At 54.8% G+C, this 21600-nt stretch overlaps 1 protein-coding gene across 1 annotated transcript; it reads right to left on the bottom strand.

Annotated features, from left to right (window-relative positions):
* Nucleotides 1-12050: 12050 nt before the first annotated feature.
* Nucleotides 12051-21363, bottom strand: CA3 (carbonic anhydrase 3). The gene is made up of 7 exons (XM_059672053.1): nucleotides 21193-21363; nucleotides 20439-20636; nucleotides 18059-18177; nucleotides 16600-16692; nucleotides 15581-15643; nucleotides 14293-14448; nucleotides 12051-12943 (listed from the first exon to the last, which is right to left on the bottom strand). Exons 1-7 carry the CDS (start codon nucleotides 21224-21226, stop codon nucleotides 12824-12826), a joined length of 783 nt encoding a protein of 260 aa, XP_059528036.1. The 5' UTR covers nucleotides 21227-21363; the 3' UTR covers nucleotides 12051-12823.
* Nucleotides 21364-21600: the final 237 nt, after the last annotated feature.

Here is a 21600-nt window from a genome sequence, read left to right on the forward strand (position 1 = left end):
GGCCCCCGGCCCGGCGCCGGCGTCTCCGCCCCGAAGGCACCCGGGATTCCCGCCCCGGCGGCCGGCGAGCTCGCTCGGAGCCGTGACCTTGGGGCAAACGGGAGGCGGTGGCGGCTCCGTGCGGAGAGCCCGCGCCCCCCGCTGGCCGGCCGCGGAAGGAGGCCGGGAGGCGCGGGAGAGGACGGACGCCCGGGCGCGGGTTACGGTTTCCCACGAACGCCCAGCCCTGCCGTGGCCGGGACAGCGACCCCACTCCCACCGAGCGCGCGAGGCCCTTGGTGAACCGCTTTTCAGACTTGGAGCGACGCGCTTCCTAAGGGTTCACCGTAACGAGCCGCGCTTCTCTGTAAGTTATTGCATCCACTGCGCTGCCAAGAGCAGCCGAGCATTGAAACATTGTTACCCGGTTTCAAGTTCAACCAGAACAGGAATGAAAAGATTAACGGGGACAGCGACACTGAAAAAGGCGACTGATGCATTTCCCACGCTGCGTGCCCATGAGGCCGCCACAGGCGGCACCCACAACAGACTCGGTGAGAATGCGGTCCCGGCCACCTGGCTCTGCGGGGCAGTTTCCGGACCAGGACGTTGGCAGTGCCTGGAGACCTTTTGGTTGTCACAGAGGGTGCTCCTGGCACCAGGGGTGCTGCTCCGCCTCTACCCTGCACAGGGCAGCCCTTACCCCAAGCATCCAGCCCCAGGTCCGGACACCAGGCCTGAGCCCTGTCCCCGGTGCCTGTCGACGGAGGGTCCGAAAGCCAAGCCTGTGTGGGCACACGTGCACCCAGGCCGTGCTGTGCCCAGAATATGCCCTCCTTGTCCTCTGTTGGTGGGACTGGGTAGAAAAGATCAAATCTCCCCCCTGTACCTTAGGGTTAGGGTCGCTTCACCCCTGAGAGCACCCCCAGGTGGCCTCTCCCCCCGATGGTGAGCCCTGGTTAGGTCCAAGCGGCCTCACCCGTGGGGAAACGTCTCTGTGTGTAGGAATGGCCACTGGGCAGGGGTTACTTCCTTTTGGAAACAGGAATCAATGAGCTTCCATGCAGGGGCATGTGGGCACCCCAGTGTCTCCTCCTAGAGGCAGGATTCACCAGGGCAAAGCAGGTCACCCCCCCCCCCCCCCGTCTTCCTCTCTGCGTCCGGGGCCAGCGAGTCCCGCTGGTGGACGGGACGGTGGGGGAGACGAGCCCGCGCCCGAGGGTGCTTACATTTTATTATATATATAGTAGAACACTGTGTGTCTCATTTCTGTTTAAACCCTGGTTCACCCTCTAACAGTGTGCCCTTGTGGTCTGTTCCAGCCACAGGCTCGACTCATTGCCTCCAAGGGGCGCAGGAGGCCGAGTCATGTCTCGCCAGGCACCTGTGCCCTGGCTGTGCTATCTGCCCCCTTCCACATGGCGCTGATATCACCGTTTGCCACTGCTTCGTGCCCAGCGTGCGGGCACGGTGCTCCTGCCCGATAAGCCCTGCCCCCCGGCGTGGCTGCCTGGTCTGACTTCTCTGGGGTAGTGTCACCCCTTCCCATCTTCCTTCTCCTTAGTATTTCTTGGTAGCTCTTTGATTTTGTTTTATTTCTTTCACACTCTACAGTCCAGTGGTTCTCAACCTTCCTAATGCTGCGACCCTTTAATACAGTTCCTCATGTTGTGGTGACCCCCAACCATAAAATTATTTTCGTTGCTACTTCATAACTGTAATGTTGCTACTGTTATGAATCGTAATGTAAATATCTGATACGCAGGATGGTCTTAGGCGACCACCATCTACACACACACACTTTGAAAAACATGAAACCCTTTCAGGAAGGTTTGGCGTCATTTGTGTCTACTTCTGCTGTCACAGCGAACACGGAGCGCCCCCCCAGCTCAGAGCGCAGGTCGCTTAGCGAGCTGCAGGCGTTCTTGACGCCGAGGCTACGTCGTGATTCCGCTGGGGCCCTCTGCCCTCCCGGGGCTCAATCAATGTTTCAGTCAATTAAGCTCACAGGACAGAGGCTGGGCATGCCTCGCCATCATGGCAACAGGCCCTCTGTTAGAACAAACTAAAAGGAAGAAATTAGACCTTCTCTGATGAAATATTATTAAAATACTTGTTTCATAAAAATTATAATAGGCAGGCTGTTTAGATCATCAAGTTATGAGCTGACCCACAAAATACCATTCCCAACAGCAACAACATATCCCACTACCACCACCACCAGCATATCATTCCCACCTCCACCACCACCACCAAACCATTACCACCACCACCACCATATCCGACCCCCACCACCACCACCAACATATCCCACCGCCACCAAAAACATATCCCACTACCAACACCACCAGCATACCATTCCTACCACCACCACCACCAGCATACCATTCCCACCACCACCACCACCAAACCATTACCACCACCACCACCATATCCGACCCCCACCACCACCACCAACATATCCCACCACCACCAAAAACATATCCCACTACCACCACCACCAGCATACCATTTCCACCACCACCACCACCACCACCAAACCATTACCACCACCACCAACATATCCCACCACCAACAACAACATATCCCACTACCGCCACCACCACCAAATTATTACCACCATCACCACCACATCCCACCCCCCCCACCACCAACAACATATCCCACTACCACCACCACCACCAAACCATTACCACCATCACCACCACATCCCACCCCCCCACCAACAACAACATATCCCACTACCACCACCACCAGCATATCATCCCCACTGCTACCGCCACCACCAAACCATTACCACCACCACCACCATATCCCACCCCCCGCCACCACCACCATATCCCACCCCCACCACCACCACCAACATATCCCACCACCACCACCACCAACAACAACAACAACATACCATTCCCACCACCACCACCACCCCAAGTGTGATTTCTGGTAAATTCACTGAGTAAAATCTTTTTCTCCTAAGGAATCTCAGCTATGAGTACACTCTAGGTAGTGATTACAAGAGCATGAGTACGTGTGTGGAGTGTAGTCTGTGTTGTCTGTGGAGGGTAGGAATTTACCTGAATGGACCACCTGGTTGGTTGGCGTGGGACAGAATATGTCAGTGGGAAATGCTTACTGAATTTTCAAAATCAGCCTACTCTGTGCATCTCCGGCCACGACAAACTTTGAGCTAGGAGACATCCTCTAATGGGCGGGCAGCTGCTGTGGGCATCCTCACACAAAGCCAGAACATGGAGAATGAAAGTCACAAGTGGGAAATGGAGGTGAACGCGTGGAACTTCAAGTGCTGCACTCGATCTGCTGATTCCTGCCACCACTCCAGTGGCGTGGGCTCATTGCCAACCGGCCTCTGCAGTGAGCACATAGGAGCAGGTGCCGAAGGAGATAAGTTTCTGGGTAGAGGATGTGCTTTATGCTCCTAAACATGCCTCTCCCATACTGAGTGAAATGCAGTTTTAAATTTAAATTTGCAAAGGATAAGGTTTGACCCATATAAAGCTGTTTCCCTTCCCCTTCCATAGTCTCTTTACAGAGAGGCCTGGGTGGTGGCAACAGAAACCCCTGGCCTCCTCGGAGAACTCCTGGGATGGGGACAGACCTCGCACCAGCTCATAGTTGTACAGTGTCATTCAGTATTTTAGGATTCTCATTGCCTCATCCATCCATACCCACCCATCCACCCACCCACCCTTCCATTCATCCATCCACCCACCCACCCTTCTATCCATCCACCCATCCACTCTTCCATTCACCTGCCCACCCACCCTTCCATCCATCCACCCATCCACTCTTCCATTCATCCACCCATCCACCCTTCCATCCATCCATCTACCCTTCCATCCATCCACCCATTCATCCACCCACCCACCCTTCCATCCATCCACCCATCCACCCTTCCATTCATCCACCCACCCTCCCTTCCATTCATCCACCCATCCACACTTCCATTCATCCATCCACCCACTTTTCCATCCACCCACACATCCACCCTTCCATTCATCCACCCATCCACCCTTCCATTCACCCACCCACCCACCCACCCTTCCATCCATCCACCCATCCACCCTTCCATTCATCCACCCACCCTCCCTTCCATTCATCCACCCATCCACACTTCCATTCATCCATCCACCCACTTTTCCATCCACCCACACATCCACCCTTCCATTCATCCACCCATCCACCCTTCCATTCACCCACCCACCCACCCACCCTTCCATCCATCCACCCATCCACCCTTCCATTCATCCATCCACCTACCCACCCTTCTATCCATCCATCCATCCATCCATCCATCCATCCATCCACCCACCCACCCTTCTATCCATCCACCCATCCACTCTTCCATTCATCCACCCATCCACCCTTCCATCCATCCATCCACCCACCCACCCTTCCATCCATCCATCTACCCTTCCATCCATCCACCCATTCATCCACCCACCCACCCTTCCATCCATCCACCCATCCACCCTTCCATTCATCCACCCACCCTCCCTTCCATTCATCCACCCATCCACACTTCCATTCATCCATCCACCCACTTTTCCATCCACCCACACATCCACCCTTCCATTCATCCACCCATCCACCCTTCCATTCACCCATCCACCCACTCACCCTTCCATCCATCCTCCTACCCACCCTTCCATTCATCCACCCATCCACCCTTCCATTCATCACCCACCCTCCCTTCCATTCATCCACCCATCCACCCTTCCATTCATCCATCCACCCACTCACCCTTCCATTCATCCACCCACCCACCCTTTCATCCATCCATCCACCCACCCACCCTTCCACCCTCCCATCCATCCACCCATCCACCCTTCCATCCATCCATCCATCCATCCATCCACCCATCCATCCACCCTTCCATTCATCCATCCACCCACTCTTCCATCCACCCACACATCCACCCTTCCATTCATCCACCCATCCACCCTTCCATTCATCCATCCACCTACCCACCCTTCTATCCATCCATCCATCCATCCATCCACCCACCTACCCTTCCATCTATCTATCCATCCACCCACCCATCCATCCTTCCATACATCCACCCATCTATCTACCTACCCACCCACCCTTCCATCCATCCACTTATCCTTTCTTCCTCCTTTCCTCTAATTCTTCCTTCCTTCCACTCATCTGTCTGTCCATCTGCCCATTCCTCCATTAAACAAATACATTTTGAGCACTGACTAGGTTTCAGATGCTGTTAGGTACTGGGGCCTCAGTAGAATAACAAGACAGGTTGAGTCCTTACTTTTCTATAGCCTTCCAGCCTCCATTACTCATCACACACACACACACACACACACACACACACACACACACACACACACACCAAGTTACATCACAGATGAGATTTAAATGTACTTGTTGCTCCAAAATTGGTTCCCAGTACAAGAACCCAACCCTACGTCTTCCCTGAAAAGCAGCCTCTTTATGGCTGTCTACCTGCACCTTGCTGCTTAGTTTTTAGTTTTTCCCTGGATGGCCCTGCTCTCTGCCTGCTCTGCTTGGCCCGGTCTCCCTCGCTAGCCAAGCCCTCTCCCTGGGCCCCCAAACACCCACGTGTCCCCGCCTGCCTCAGGGCCTCCATTAGGCTGATTCCACCCAGGAGCAGAGGTGGGCGTTCTGGGACCAGACTGCACAGTGAGTTCAAAGGCTGCGTTTCCAATGTACTTGCATGGGAGCTAAGTGTCCTTGGGGGAAGAAGTCCCTTGATCACCTGTGTTAGGAACCATTCAAATTTTAAATGAGTCAAGTGAGTATGACAAATTTATGGACATGTTGAAGCAAAGAATATGCCCATTTAATGGCTAAAATCTTTCCCTTGAGCTCCCAGGCCCCTCCTCTACCCGGACATGATTTAAATACAAGGGAGAATCCAATTCTGTTTACTTCAGAGTCGAGTCTCTCTGGCTAAAATTAGCTCTCAGATCGCTGGGTTTTGTGCCGCTGCTCTGCACTCGGTCCCCTGTGACCTCACTGTTAGACGCTCTCTCGCTCTCTTGCCCCTGCTGATTACCTGTGATTATCACCTGGTCAAGTTGTCAGGTGGCTGCCACTAGGCACCTTCAAATCCAAAGGGGTTCATTAGCTCCCAGTTCATCCCCTTGATCTTGGATTTCATGCTTCATCTCTTTCATTTCCTTTTGTGCAATAAGATGGTCATCCCAAATGTATACATTTGTCTCCCAGGTTGACGTGGGCAACTCATCCAGGGTTCTGATTCTGCGATGTGCCCAGACAAGCCCCAAATTAATTTCACGGCAGTAGACCTTCTGTACTCACCACGAAGATGGCTTTCCCCTGCGTGCAGAGCCCCGAATCTCTGTCCGCTGACACTGAAAAGTCAGTGAAGCGGGGCACCCCTCACCCACGGCTCTCCTTGTTTATTTTCTGGGTGTTTGCCCACAGTGCCTGTCATCAGGGACGGTGCCGGGCTGTGGAGCAGGGCCTTCCCCGGAGAGTCCCCGGGCTCACGCCACCCCCTAAGGTTGTGCTGGTTTCTGGTGTGGCCACATTGTATGGGACAGGCCATTGGCTTGTTTCTAAATTCCATTTCCCCAGTGCCAGTCGCAGAGGGTGCCTGTTAGAGAAGCCTGCTTCGGCAACTCCTGCAGCATTATTCTAATTGATGACATCAGGTCCATGATGCTAATAGAGACATAAAGAACATGACCTCAGGTACTCCATATTCCATTAGAACTGTTCTTGGTTGAAGTATAACCAGTTTATAGAAGGTAATTGTTAACCTTTACTGAGCTTATTACATGCTAAAGTAACTAATCCAAGAGGTTTATACTAACTCAGCCCATTTAATACTTAAAACAACCCTCTTATTCACAGGTGAGGAAACTGAGGCACAGAGACATGAACGTGCCTGAGGCCACACAGCCAGCAAGTTCTGTGTGGCTTGAATGGAGGCCTCTGGGAAGGCTGTGGAATGTTTCTTTCTCATTTATTTAAATTTCAGTTCAATAACTACTGTCCTTTAATCCCCCAGGCCTCAATTTTGGCTCTTAAAATTTTCAAGAATATGTAACAATGCCTCCCCATCTTTTCTTGGTAGACGGACATTAATGGTTCATTAATAAGCATTTGAGAGGAGGAGAAAGGGTGTCCAAGAATAAAACAAACCTCATGGCTCTGAAACACAGGCTGGCTTTTGTCATTTTTATAATTGTTGTGCTGCCATCTAGTGGCCCAGATGAAAAATGACATGCAAACATGGCTTTATTTTTGCATTTTAACTCTGCTGCCTTAGGGTAGTTTTTTAAAAAACCATTAAATGTACATGCATTAAATCTGAAAACAATTTAATCTGACATTCACAGTTATTATTATTTTTTCTTTCCTTTCTTACTTATTCTTCCTCTGCTACAATATGTTATGCTTACATCCAGAATTACTCTTTAATATCAAATAAGAAGACATTAGAAGAGAAACTGACATCTAATTAATCTTATGTGTGGTTTTGAACCCTATGAATTTCTTTCAGACCAATTTTATTTTTGCCAATTCTCACTTGAATGACTGGCATACTGAGTTTTCACACGTAACCAGCTTGTTTGTAGTTCTGGCCAACGGTACTTATTTAGTGATCCCAGGTAGACACACCTGCAGCCTGACCTGTTCTGTGTAGAACACGTCTGCTCATCTGCACCAGCACCCACTGACCCACATAAAGAGCTTCAGGTCCGCGGTGCTGTGCAGTCATTATCGCTTCATAACACACTGTCAGCCATTAGTGGGGATTATAACACAGGCTCGCCCTGGAGACCTAGCAGTGCTCACATTCAGCAAATTCTTGATTCTGATGCCCATTCACAGACTTCTCAGGATATAGTCATCTGAATATTACGACTCAGCTCGAACTAGTTTCTGCCCTATGTTGATTCTGCTCTGCAGAACGGAAGGCGCCAGCGCTGGCCCTCCTCCCGCAGCTCCTGGCCTGCTCCCTCTGCCTGCTGGGCCTGAAATGCGCTTGTCTGGAGGTCTGTGCACCCCCAGGAAAAGGACCCTCCACTGAATAAGGTCCCAGTGTGGTTTCAATGTTCAAATGGACATTTATAGTAACTCAGCACTGTGAGCCCAGGGAGAAGTTGGAAGAAGTTCTAAGTTGGGTGAAAATTGTGAGCAATGACCCAGACTGGGGGCATGGGGGGTGAGGAGGGGGAGAGTAATGTTTTACTGGAAAGTGATCACCTGAAGCTAAAGAAATCATTTCCCAAGGAGATCTAAAAATGAAATAAGATGAGCAAAAACCAGTACTAATTTGAACCCTGTCGAGTAAATTATTGTTCGAGAAGGTGCGTCGTTGCCCTGTGTTCATCATTTACTCACTGAATATTTATTGGACATGTGTTAAGTACCAGGCACAGTACTAGGCGATATGGGGAATGTCAGTGTCCAGACTCATATCTGTGCCTGACGGAGCTCACAGTCCAGGGAGCTTGCTCCCCTGATCAGACGGTTTCTCCTAAGACAGTTCTTGCCCATGGTGCTGCGTACCTGAAGGCTGTGGCTGGCACTGGCACGTGTGTCCGCGTGGAGTGTGCCCTGGACACAGCTCACAGCGCTGCAGCATGACTGCGGCAGGCCTACCCGAGAGGACGAGCTGCACATCTCCGCTAATTGATGAACGCTCCACGCCTCCTAATTGCAAGGGATTTAATTAACACATCCAGTTCGCACTGACCAATCTGGTTTCACTTCACCCAAGTGGCGATCCATTAAATTATTTTCCCTCCCGGGACTCTGCTGCCTGACCTCCCGCCTCCTGGGGCTCTTGGCCCAGCACCACTTCACTTTCTAGTCAGTTAACATGAGCCAGTGAGGTGGTGAAACGCACATCAAAGTTTATGTCTAAAGACAGTAAGTAGTTTGAAGGTCTAAGTGGATGGACTTTTAAATATATATACTAGAGACCTGATGCATGAAATTCGTGCACTCCGGGGTGGGGGTGGGGGGCAGGGAGTCCCCTCAGCCTGGCCTGCACCCTCTCGCAGTCCGGGAGCCCTCGGGGGATTTCCGCCAGTCAGACATCCTTAGCGCTGCTGCATAGGTGGGAGAGGCTCCTGCCACCTTCGCTGCGCTCTCCAGCCATAAGCCGGGTTTCTGGCTGAGTGGTGCTTCTGCTGTGGGAGTGCACTGACCACCAGGGGCAGCTCTGCATTGAGCATCTGCCCCCTGGTGGTCAGTGCATGTCAGAGCCATCAGTCGTTCGGCCGTCAGGCCAAAACTGGTTCTTGGACATCTCCCAAGGGTTCCCGGATTGTGAGAGGACCCAGGCCAGGCTGAGGGACACCACCAGTGCACGATTGGGGCCGGGGAGGGACGCGGAGGTTGGCCAGCTGGGCAGGGACCATGGGAGGGCTCCAAGGCTTGTCTGGCCCAACTCCCTCAGTCCTGATTGTTCGGACCCCGGCAGCAAGCTAACCTACCGGTCAGAGCATCTGCCCCCTGATGGTCAGTGCATGTCATAGCAACTGGTTGATCAGTCAACTGTCTGCCCCCTGATGGTCAATGCACTTCATAGCGAGTGGTTGAGTGGCCTTAGCATATCATTAGCATACTAGTGGCCCTGTGCACAAAATTCATGCACTGGGCTGGGGGGAGTTGTCCCTCAGCCTGGCCTGCACCCTCTCCAATCTGGGACCCCTTGGGGAATGTCTGAACTGGCAGTCGGACATCCCTCTCGCAATCCAGGACTGCTGGCTCCTAACCACTCACCTGCCTGCCTGCCTGATTGCCCCTAACCATTCTGTCTGCCAGCCTACTCACCCCCAACTGCCCTCACTTACTGGCCTGATCACCCCCACTGCCCCCCCCACCTGCCAGCCTGCTTGGCCACAACTGACACCCCTCTCCTGGTCTGCTCACTCCCAACTGCCCCCTCACTGGCCTGCTTGCCCCCAACTGGCTCCCCCTGCTGGCCTGGTCACCCCTAACTGACCTCCCCTCCTGACCTGATCGCCCCTAACCGCCTCTACCTTGGCCCTGCCACTATGGCTTTGTCTGGGCGGCAGCCACGGAACCGGCTGGGAAGACCAAGGAAGCCAAGCCTCCCATGCCCGCACTCCAGCCGGCTTGGCTCCATGGCTCCGGCCAGCGCCGCCATATTTGTCGTGTCAATTTGCATATTCCCTCCTTATTGGCTGTGGGTGGCTCCATCTTGAAGTGATGGTTAATTTTCATATTACTCTTTTATTAGATAGGATAGTGGCCTGGTGCACAAAATTTGTGCACAGGGGAGAGAGTGTTCCTCAGCCCAGCCTGCACCCTCTCCAATCTGGGACCCCTCAAAGGATGTCCTACTGCCGGTAGGATCAGGCCTAAACCAGCAGTCGGACATCCCTCTCGCAATCCGGGACTGCTGGCTCCTAACCGCTCACCTGCCTGCCTGCCTGCCTGATTGCCCCTAACCACTCTGCATGCTGGCCTGTTTGCCCCCAACTGCCCCACCCCTGCCAGTCTGATCACCCCCAACTGCCCCCAGTGCCAGTGTGCTCTCCCCCAACTGCCCCCCTGCTGGCCTGCTCGCCCCCACCTCCCCTCCCCACTGGCCTACTCACCCCCAACTGCCCCCCTGCTGGCCTGCTCACTCCAAACTGCCCCCCCAGCTGTCCTGATCACCTCCACTGACCCCCACTGATGGCCTGCTTGCCCCTAACTGGCCCCCCTGCTGGTCTGCTTAACCCCAACAGCCCCGCCCCCCCACCAGCCTGATCACCCACAACTGCCCTCCCCTCTTGGCCTCTAACTGCCTCTACTGCAGCCCCGCCACCATGGCTTTGTCCAGAAGAATGTCCGGAAGGTCTCCTGGATGGTCTCCCAGTCTAATTAGCATATTACCCTTTTATTAGTATAGCTAGAGGCCTGGTGCACAGGCGGGGGCTGGCTGGTTTTCCCTGAAGGGTGTCCCAGATCAGGGTGGGAGTTCCCTTGGGGCATGGGGTGGCCTGGGCGAGGGGTCTGTGTGGTGGTTTGCTGGCCAGCCACGACCCCATGGGGTGAGGGTCCCTGCTGGGGGTGTGTGGCCATCCTGGGTGAGGGGCTGAGGGCTGTTTGCAGGCTGTTTTCAAGCTTCAGGGTGGGGGTCCCCACTGGGGTGCCTGGCCAGCCTGAGTGAGGGGCTGATGGCTGTTTGCAGGCTGGCCATGGCTCCCAGCGACCCAAGCTCCCAGCCTTTCCTTTTTTTCTTTTTCTTTTTCAGTGCCTCCTTGAGTGGAGGAAAGCAGGTATCTGGGATTTATTTATCTTCTATAATTGAAACTTTATAGCCTTGAGCAGAGCCCAGGGCCAGCCAGGCGGGTGGGAAGCTTGGCTTCCTCCATCACCAGGGGCAACCCAAGCCTCCTCCTTGCTCCAGCTCCGTGGCCGCCACTCGCTCCTGATTGGCTGGTGGGCCTGGCTTGTGGGTGTAGCGGAGTGGCAGAGTGATGGTTAATTTGCATGTTTCTCTTTTATTAGTGTAGATTATGCTTTGACTGAACAGCAACCCATAGACCAGACACTTAGCATATTAGGCTTTTATTATATAGGATTGATTTCAGAGAGGAAAGGGGAGATAGGAACATCAATGATGAGAGAGAATCATTGATCGGCTGCCTCCTGCACACCCCCCATTGGGGATCGAGCCTGCAACCTAGGCATGTGCCCTGATCTGGAATCTAACTGAGACCTCCTGGTTCATAGGCTGATGCTCAACCACTGAGCCACATTGGCTGGGCTAAGTGGATGGACTTTTGACGTGTTGGACCAGGGTCATTCCTTGTTCCTCAGGGGCACCTATGGTATGAATCCCAAATCCTGAACCAGCCTTCAGACCTCTGGAGACTACTCTCAAATTCATGGCCATGTGGTCCTTTTGCGGCTTCCTCAGAGGCTCCCACTAATTGTCTTCGCCACGCCAAGGGGGTGGAGCATCCAACCCAACTCAGTATGTGGGCTTGTTCTTAGTTTCACCCTGTTTTGTCATGTGCAACCCCTTTTCATTAAAAACAAACAAACAACAAACAGCACACACACCAGGGCACGGAACTCTTCGCATTCATGTCTTTATTATTTTGCTGATCAGCTGCCCGCCTCACTGCATGTCAGACATCGCCCCACCTGTGCCAGGAGTCGTGAATCCCACCCTCAACTCAGAGATCCGGGCCGTTTAGTTAACAAGCATGCAAAACCAAAGGAGCGAAATTAAAAATAAGTGTCCTCCTTCCGGGAAAGAAAAGTATTAGGCTACAGTCAACCACCTTTAGGAAGAAAAAATTCAAATACAGGGTCATGTTTTCTTAAATCTCCTGGTCGAATGTGTCTTTGTTTCATTGATAATCAAAACCAGGTCATCTTTACAGGAGCTGGAATTTTAATACCTCATGGGCCTCTGTTGGTTTAGTTAAGGGTTAAAACACATTCTCATCTCAGTTCCTGTCTGGTCAAGTTTAATTGCTATATGACTTACACACGCCTCCGCACCTACATATAGAATTTCTCACTAAGCTGTTAAAATGGACAATGGGTAACGTGAAAATTGTAAAATTGAAGTTCTGTGAAATTTATGACAGAAAAATGGTGCCCAATCGTCCTTTTCCTATATCTTTACTCTTCCATCTCTTTTTCGAAACTGTGCTACAAATGCTACTTTTCTAGGAAAGGTGATCGTTACAAAGGCCGGGTGCTTTCCTGCTCATCCTGTCGTCAGTGATTGCATCGCTCGTCGCTCGGTGTGGAGACTGAAATACATGTGGCACAAGGAGCACGGGAAGGAGGCGGGACCCGCTCTCGGGGGCGGGTTCCCTTCGGGGAGGGCTCACTTGAAGGAGGCTCTCACCACCCTGCCCTTGATGGGCTGCGGTGGGCGCCAGTTTCCCACCAGGGGCACCGGGGGCTCGTTCTCGGCGCTGGACAGGAGGCTGCGCAGCTTGGCCATCTGCAGGGCAAAGGGAGGTGGTCAGCTCCACGTCAGACCAAGTGGACACACAATGCGTGCGGCAGAGTCAGAAACCATGGCTTTTAAACAAGATCAGCAAACACAGCGCCTGCCTCCCACTCAGTCCAGAGCGGGCGGGTGACCAGTTCCTGGTGGAACAGGCCTTTTCTTCACACGGGAAAACTATTCCATGCAGGACCGCGTGCCCCCGGTCAGAGCCTCCTCCCAGGTTCTGAAACAGTTCATTTCATGGAGGAGGGGACAGTGGTGCAAAGTGCACCAGCAAGTCGTCTTCACTGGGTACATGCAGGAATCCATTGTTCAAAGAGCACCAGGAACTAACAATCGCGCTACATTTAGAATGCTCAGAACCAATTCTTTCTCCTTAGGGAGATGAATTTAGGAAATTCTTGTCAGTGATGCTATATTTCTACATGAAAATATTTTTAGTTTTTCTCCTTTAAGAAATTCTCTCTTTCAAAATATTTGTACCAGTTAAACCTGATCTGTTGATAGCAACGACCGCGTGAACTTGAGTCCACGAGGGAGAGAAGCTGCTGCGTTAGGCACGGGAGACGCCGGGAAGCCCACGTTCCTCACACCCCACCTCCCCGGGGTGCCCACCCATCTCCCCGAGCCTGGCCTCCAGTCTCCTCCATCACTGCTGCTGCGCGCTCCTCAGAAGCAGTAAGGGGGGCGTCCGGGGTGCTGGAGCAGACAGTCCGGAGGGGGAATCTCAGACCCTGCACGTAGCTGTGTGATCACCAGCTAATCACTTGCCTTTTCTGAGCCTCAGCTTCTGTACGGCACCTCACAGGTGACACCCCCTCCCCAGGGTCTGCACCTCCTCCCCAGGCCTGGGGTGAGCCTCCTGCCTCCTACCCTGCACTTGGCCGCCTCCCGTGAACAAAGTGCTGTTCACCGAAACCCCTAAGTGTTTCCAGAGCATAAACTCAGTCACCGCCCAGCATCACAGCCGCCTGGAAACGGTGTGCGTTATCCTGGTGCCCCAGGAAGTCACGCTGTGGGAGGTGGGACAGGCTGACTGCGCCTGTAGCTGCCGGCCCACTGTGACCTCACGCTGTGGGAGGTGGGACGGGCTGACTGCGCCTGTACCTGCCGGCCCACTGTGACCTCACGCTGTGGGAGGTGGGACGGGCTGACTGCGCCTGTAGCTGCCGGCCCACTGTGACCTCACGCTGTGGGAGGTGGGACAGGCTGACTGTGGCTGTACCTGCCGGGCCCATTGTGATCCCCTGGGGCAGGGCAGCTCTCTGAGCTTCCACGGGGCAGCTGTACACACTCCCACGGAACCGGCCCGCGCTGCGTGCGCCCATGCGGCGGCTCACCTGGTCGGAGCTCACGGTTATGGGCTCCTTGAGCAGCAGCCACACGATGCACTCCTCACAGGGCGGGGTGGTGAAGGAGCCGTGGTAGGTCCAGTAGTCACGGCAGGCGGGGAACAGGCAGGACGGATCGAAGTTGGTGAAGGGCACCTCCTTGCCCTGCGTGGTGGGAGGGGGGGGCGGGCAGGCGAGATGGGCAGGTGAGGAGGCAGGTGCACTAACGTGCACACCGCGCTCCCCAGGCCCTCACCACTGTGTTTGTCAGAATAAATTCAAGGCCGTAGAGACAACGGAGCTTCTAAACAAAGCACGTGCCTTCAGAAATAAAGGGCAAAGGGCAAAGGGCAGCAGGCCGGTGAGGTCTGACTGGCTCTGGGACAGTCCTGTAATGTTATTCCTCCTCAGCTGTCAGAGCTGTAGTTCTATCACTTCCCAACAAAAGGAGAAACCTCGCTAAACTGCAACAAAAACCATTCACATCAGTTAATCTTTGGGTCTTAGTGGGAACAAGAGGCTCAGGTTCTGTGGAACACGGACTGCTTCCTGTGGCGGCAAAGCGCACCCGCACTCGATGGAGCGGCCGCAGACAGTGCCAGCGGGTGCACTAGGGGTTTCCTGCGAGGGTGGCCGTAGGTGGGTGCTACCAGCAGCCACATATGGCACCTCTGCAAATGTGTGTGTGCGTGTAGGTGCTGTGCATTGTGTGTACGCATGTAACATGTGGGTGCACATGATCTGTGCACTTGCTGTTTCACGTACGCACATGTGGTGTGTGTTCATGTGCTGTGTTGTGTGTGCATACATGGTGCATGTGTGTAAATGTGTATGTACATTTGTTGTGTGTGTATGACGTGTTTGTGTGTGCATGTGGTGTGTGTTGTATATGTGTACACATATGGGGGGTGCCTGTGGTGTGTGTGCATATGGTGTATGCATGTGGTTGTGTGTATGTAGTGTGTGTGAATATGGTATAAGTATGTGTGTGCATGTTGTATGTGTATATGGTGTGTGTATGTGGTGTGTGCATGTGTTGGGGGTGGCCATAGCTCATTCACTCATTGAGAAAGCAGTTATGTAACAAACTGACAGTGAGCATTACATAAGCTAATGCAGGTGAAAGGGCTTTAAAGCTGTAAACATACGGGTATAATGGTCTTTATCTGCATATGTGCTTAGCATACTCATCAAACTTGGCAACAGAATTCAGGTGAAAGAAATACACTTGAAATGTAGAAAGAGAAAGCTGACAGATCTCGTTCTCTGTTCTCGGAGGGAAAGGAGGATTTTTTACCTTTGTCTTCACTTTGTCCAGCGCATCGAGAATCAGCTGGAACTCGCCTTTCTCACGTCCTATCTGTAAGAAAATAGAAAACCGATAATTACACTTTTCCCTTCTCCATAATGTAGGACTGTCTTAAAATCCAGTTTTGACCCATCCATCTGCAACCAGTACTCATAACTCTGCCAGGAATTCTTGCACTGAGCAAACCATAAATTTCTTTCTCCCCCACAAATTTCAGAGTTTGCATTTTCTGAACTAAACTTGGACTCCAGGCCTCTGAAGGACAGAACCACAAAATTGCATGTTGATCTGCTTCTGTGTCCTCGACCTTCTTTGCAAAGTCGCTCCATGTTTTTCTTTTTTTAAGATAGAATTAGAACCAGAATGGACTCGGTGTACCTAAAACTAGACTCCCATCCGTCTTTCCACTCAGACCCACGCCCTCCCTGTGGAGCTGTGTCCAAGCGTGGACATGACCAGTGAAGGAAGAACATAAGAGGAACCAGGTCATTCAGAAAGAAAGAAGGCAGGTGTCCGCTCCTGGCTTAGAGTCTAGATTATGTCACCACTAAAGTCTTGTGTTAACGACACTAAGGCCTCTAAAACCGAGGCTGGCTCAACAACACACACATTCCCCGTGCTGTCTCCGCTGAGACCTTGAGCATGTGGCCTGCCTGAGCCTGGGGGGTGCGCGGCCGGGCCCAGCATCACAGATTCCCCAACATCGGCTTTGCTGGTATGCAGGCCGTGGGATGAGTCGTGGGAAGGGGTAATGGGCCGTGCTGCCCGCCCGCCCTCTGCACCACACTCATCTACAGATCCACATCTTGAGAAATATGGCAAAAGGTACACTTTTAAGGGAAAGCAGACATTTTGAGCTGGTCTTAGCAGAAATACCTGCATTAGTTGAATGAATACTGAAATTCGTTCTGCTCCCCGTTAAGCAGAAGGGGGGAGTGAACGGTGCCACCCTGAGCGTGGGCAGGAGGCCAGCTTGGGAATGAGGCGCGTGGCCGCGGGCTCCTCACCTTCAGGAAGATGCCCACCACGGCGGTGCCGTCCGGCTGCTTCAGAGCCTCCCCGAAGGTGTTGTACTTCGGGTTCCAGTGGACCAGATGCAGCTGGAAGCAGAGAGGCTGTGAGCTCATCCCCGGCGCCAGGGAACCGCGCCACACGCCCGCAGGACACCCGCGGCTCCCGGCCCGAGGCCGCTGAGAGCGCAGGGAAGCTGGTGGGATCCTAACAGTAACAGCCACCATTTGGGCGACATGTCGAATGTTCAAATGTGCATAAAAGGAGGATACATAGATTTAGGGCTTTGTGATAAACAGTGAATAAAAATTGAGCTGTGAAGTCAGAGATTTGCTCCCTCCTCTGACTGAGACAGCTCAGTCCGCTAGCACCTGCAGCCACAGGGAACTGGGAAGCAGGGGGGCAAGCCGGGATGTGAACGTCTTACATCAGCCTCCTGTTCGCAGTCGGGGTACCTCATCCTAACTGAGGACAGAGGCGCCAGGTAAATTTGTCCAAGGCCCATATGGAGCCACGTAGAATGGCAAGGGAACACAATATTCCTAGCCGTTCACACAATATCAAACGAGAGAGGTGCCCCCATGCACAGAGGTCAGGCTGCAAGCCCCTGTATTTGTGAGGCGCACACTTAACTGGGGGGGATGCCTAGAGGCCTTGGCAGTAGGAGTGTCTCGCGCCGGGCTCAGGGGGGCTGTGGGCGGATGGCCACGCGAGGGCCTGTGGGTCTCCCAGAGTTAGTTCACCCAACAGCCAGCTGCCTGAGAGTGTCCCCGCCCCTGGCTTCCTGCGCTGCCCCAGCTGCCGGGAGGGGGAAGGGCGGGAAGATGCTTGCCTCCAGGCACCATCGCCTCCAGCAGGAGGCTTCTCTTAGTTCCTTGTAATTCAGGGCCTTGATCTGAGCTACAAATTGTGCTTTTTAAAATGGACGCACTGAGACAAAGAGCACTATTTGCTCTTCGTGTGTGTGAATGTATGTGCACATGCAATCACACACGCATGAACAGCCTTCATGAGGAGACAGGGGCTGGGTGCTGGCAGAACTCCGCACCTGAAGAGCTCTTTCCACAGGGGCAGCTCAGGGCGCAGGACAAGCTGCGGACGCACAGCCGGTCTGAGGCAGAGCCCGGCACGCCCCCCGGGGGACTTCTGACGCCGCCTGCTGTGCCTCGGTTTCCCCACCTGTCCCCTGCCTCGTGGGGCTGCCAGAGGGCTCAGCGGTGCTCACCTGGAAGCATCCCATCGGCCAGGACTTCCTTCTGTTCAGCTGCAGTCCAAACTCTTAGTGCCACCTCGGAACTCTTCCCTCGGGCACCCACCCCGCCCCTTAACTGTTAGCCGCTAGCCCAGAAGTCCGCAGCCTCAGCTTCCGAGAAAGGACCGCAGCTCTTGGCAAAGCTACAGGCTGGGCACAGAGCGGACGCGCGGCGTGGCTGTTCCCGGGGCGGCGGCTCCTACCTCGGCGGCGTACTGCACCCCGTCCACGGTGTGCTCGGAGCCGTGGTCGTCCGCGGAGCCCCAGTGCAGGTGGAACTGGCGCAGGCGGTAGGGCCCGCTGAGAGGGCCGCCCCTCAGCACTGCGAGGAGAAGCTGGTCAGCGGGTGCTGGACCCGCCGAGCCCCACCCGACGCTGCCCTGAGGCTGGGGGGGAGGGGGGGTGCCCCCAGGCCACACGGCCCCCTCTTCCAAAAGAGAGTCTTGGCATCTATCAAAGCCAACCCTGTTTCCATCCTGTCTTGTTTGTTTGCTCGTTTTATTATTTTTTTAAATGTCAATTTAACATTTATGAGCATAAAAGTGAAGCAACAGGGTGAGCCCTGGGGTTGTAGACAAGCAGAGTGTGGGTGGGCGTGTGGAGCAGTGGGGAGTGACTGCTGGCTGAGAACCAGACAGATACCTGGCCCTGTGCCCTTCCCCTTCCTCCCCCATCCCCCCCCCTCGCCCTGTGCCCTCCCCCTGGCCCTGTGCCTGCCCCCTGACCCTGTGCCTCCCCCCTGGCTCTGTGACCACCCTCCACCATGTGCCCTCCCCCCTACCCGCCCTGCGCCCACCCCCCTGGCCCTGTGTCCTCAGGCAAGTTGCTGATCTTCTCTGGGAAGGTGCTAATAGCACCAGCATTTGGGGCTGCTGGGAGGATGGAAGGAGATTAAGAACTGAACTGCTCATCATGGTGCCCAGCGGGGCACTGAGCGAAGTGAGTTCTTTTCTCCAACCACTTTCCTATTCCAAGCCAGAGCGCCATTGAGACGGCCTGTTCCAATGAGAGGAAGTGGGAAGCCAGGTTTCCCAGGGGAGCGCTCCCAGGCATGAACTGGAGCTGCTGTCCAAATGCCTCCGTCCTGTCACTTCATTTGGTTTCAGTCACTCGGCCCGGGGAGTGAGTGAGCGGCTGAACTATTCCCTGGAGGATGTGGGAACCAGGCAGAAACCTTCAACTCAAGATTGAGGCCCCAGCTGGTGTGGCTCAGTGGATAGAGCACTGGCCTGCGGACTGAAGGGTCCCGGGTTTGATTCCGTCAAGGGCACATGCCTGGGTTGCGGGGTCAATCCCCACTGGGGGGCGTGCAGGAGGCAGCCGATCAATGATTCTCTCTCATCCTTGATGTTTCTATCTCTCTCTCCCTCTCCCTTCTTCTCTGAAATATAAATAAATAAGTAAAATTATTTATCAATAGCAGCTGGCTCATCATAGAATGCAGTTCTAGAAAGAACTGCCCGCCTACGGGCCCTGAAGCAGCCTGGAGAACCACAGCACCCGTCTGAAACGGCAGAGCGAGGCTCCCATGAGCGTGGTCATGCGGGAGCCATGGCTTGACGCGCTGCATGTCCTGTCCAACCGCTGGCACAGTCACCTGGACACGCCTCCAACGTGTGAGGACGAGCCCACGGCACTGCACGGGGCCGGCCACCCGCTGACCCCAATGGCATGTCCATGGCCCAACCTAATTGGTCCTGTTTCAGGCTGTTGTTCATCCCCCCAAATGGCATTTGATTTAAATGGAGAGAAAGGTAAGAGATAAGCAACATAGATTATTGCTTAAGAAAATGTCTATTTCTATGATATTCCTGCCTTGGCACTCCTGGTAGGAGGAACTGTGGCTTGCTCCTTTTTATGACATCCTCGAGAATCTTCCTGTATGTGCATCACTAAGGATGGTTTTAACTTTTTTACAAATCGGGTCATCAGAAGATGTGTTGTTGCACGTCAAGCACCAAAATATTCAGGGAAGACTTACCTCGTGTACAGTGAAACAGCCTCTCTAGTCAGCCCCTTAGAGATGCCACTGGTTTGCTAACAGTGTAGGTATAATAAAGAGCTGTTTTAAAGACGGGGTTCTTCTTTCTCACACACACACCCAAGAAGAAACTGTCAGGAACTTAAAAACACTCTCCGGAAGGGCCGTCAGTCAGACAAACCCGGAGGGAGGGCGGGCCGCCTCCTCACTCTGGCCCTGTCCTCCCCCAGGGCCGCCGCCCTCACGTCAGGGCCGCCCACTCCTTTCTCTGCGCTGTTCCTCGATTTGTAGAATGGAAGCTCCGCCGTGTGTGGGGGGAAGCAGAGGACCCCCGGGTGAAGGCCCTGGAACCGAGACCTCTGCCAGTCCCCTGTGCGCACGGCCCCTCCCCTCCCATCTCCTCTCGGTCTGCGGGGCCTGGCCGCGCAGTGAGCGCAGGGACGTTCCCCTCCCGCCCGCCAGCCCGCGGTGCCCCAGGACCAGAGCGCAGCCCCCTCCTCTCCATCCCCAGGGGCGGAGTCCCTCTCCCACTAATGCTGACTGTCCCAAGTTCTGCCAGTGCCGCTGCGGACCCGTGAGCTCCGCCTGAGGGCCATACTCACTGGAGCGGTCGTAGGTGTCATCAAACACCACCCTGCAGGTCTTGCCGTTGTTCAGGATGCTCTTGCAGGAGGCGGGGTCGTAGGAGGCCGACCACGGCTGCAGGGAAGAGTCGTACTTAATGTCCTTCGTGTGCAGCGCGATGGGCGACTGGTTGTCTCCCTTGGCGATTGGGTAAAGCTCGTGCCAGTGGTCAGGACCTGGGCAGGCAGGGGGGGGGATGGGGGGGTTGTTAACTCGGGGCACAATGCGGACCCTCGTTCTAGTGAGGAACCCGCGTGGCTGCGGGGGCGTGGGTGGCAGCCGGGGCCCCGGCTACGGAGGCAGGGGCTCCTCCTGCACCTGGAGACTGAGCCGCCTGCCCTCCTCCAGGGCCCAGCCTCGCGGCTGCTCTGTGCAATGGGCGCAGGCCACCTTCTGCCGTCGGGTGGACGGAAAGACTGGCCCCAGGTGGTGCTCAGAGCCCGCCCTGTGCCCGCACCGGGCTGAGAAGTGCGTGGCTGCCGCCCGGACTTGGGGCCACTCAGCTGGACCTGCGAGGTCTGGCTCCTGGAGGCAGCGTGGCCGTGGGAAGGGAGCCAGCCCGCTCCCGCAGGGAGTGACACCAGCTCCGCGGGAGGGCTGCCCGGATAAAGGCAAAGGGGCAGCGATGGCGCTGCGTGGTGTCCCCATCCGACCCCTCCACGCACGTTTCTGGAGCCGCCCGCGGTCTGCGGTCTGTGCAGTGCAGGGCGCCCGGACCCGTTGGGGACTCACCATTGTGGCTGGCGTAGCCCCACTCCTTGGCCATGGTCGTGCTCGCTGGTGGCTGCTGCCCGCTGTCTGCAGAGTCCGCTGTCTGCAGAGTCCGCTGTCTGCAGAGGCCCCGTGCGGAGCGCCTTTTATCCAGCTCCCCACACCCTGCGTGGCCTTATTAGGTCAGCAAGGAGGGCGGGGGGCTAGGCTGGCCGGGGTGGTATTCAGGAGGCGGGGTGGGGGAGCCAACGAATGCCAAGGGCTGACAGCTGTCGGGTGGGGTGGGCGGAGGTCCCCGTGCCACCCCCGCTCCCGTCCCATCCCCTGGAGCTGCGAGGCTGCCCCGCCCGTGATCCTGGGCACAGATGCGGCGCCTTTCCCCTGGTGCCCCCTCCCCTGGCACTGTGCATTATTTTGGGGGTAAACAGG

Source organism: Myotis daubentonii, chromosome 17 (assembly GCF_963259705.1).
Source record: "Myotis daubentonii chromosome 17, mMyoDau2.1, whole genome shotgun sequence".
Lineage (NCBI taxonomy): Eukaryota > Metazoa > Chordata > Mammalia > Chiroptera > Vespertilionidae > Myotis > Myotis daubentonii.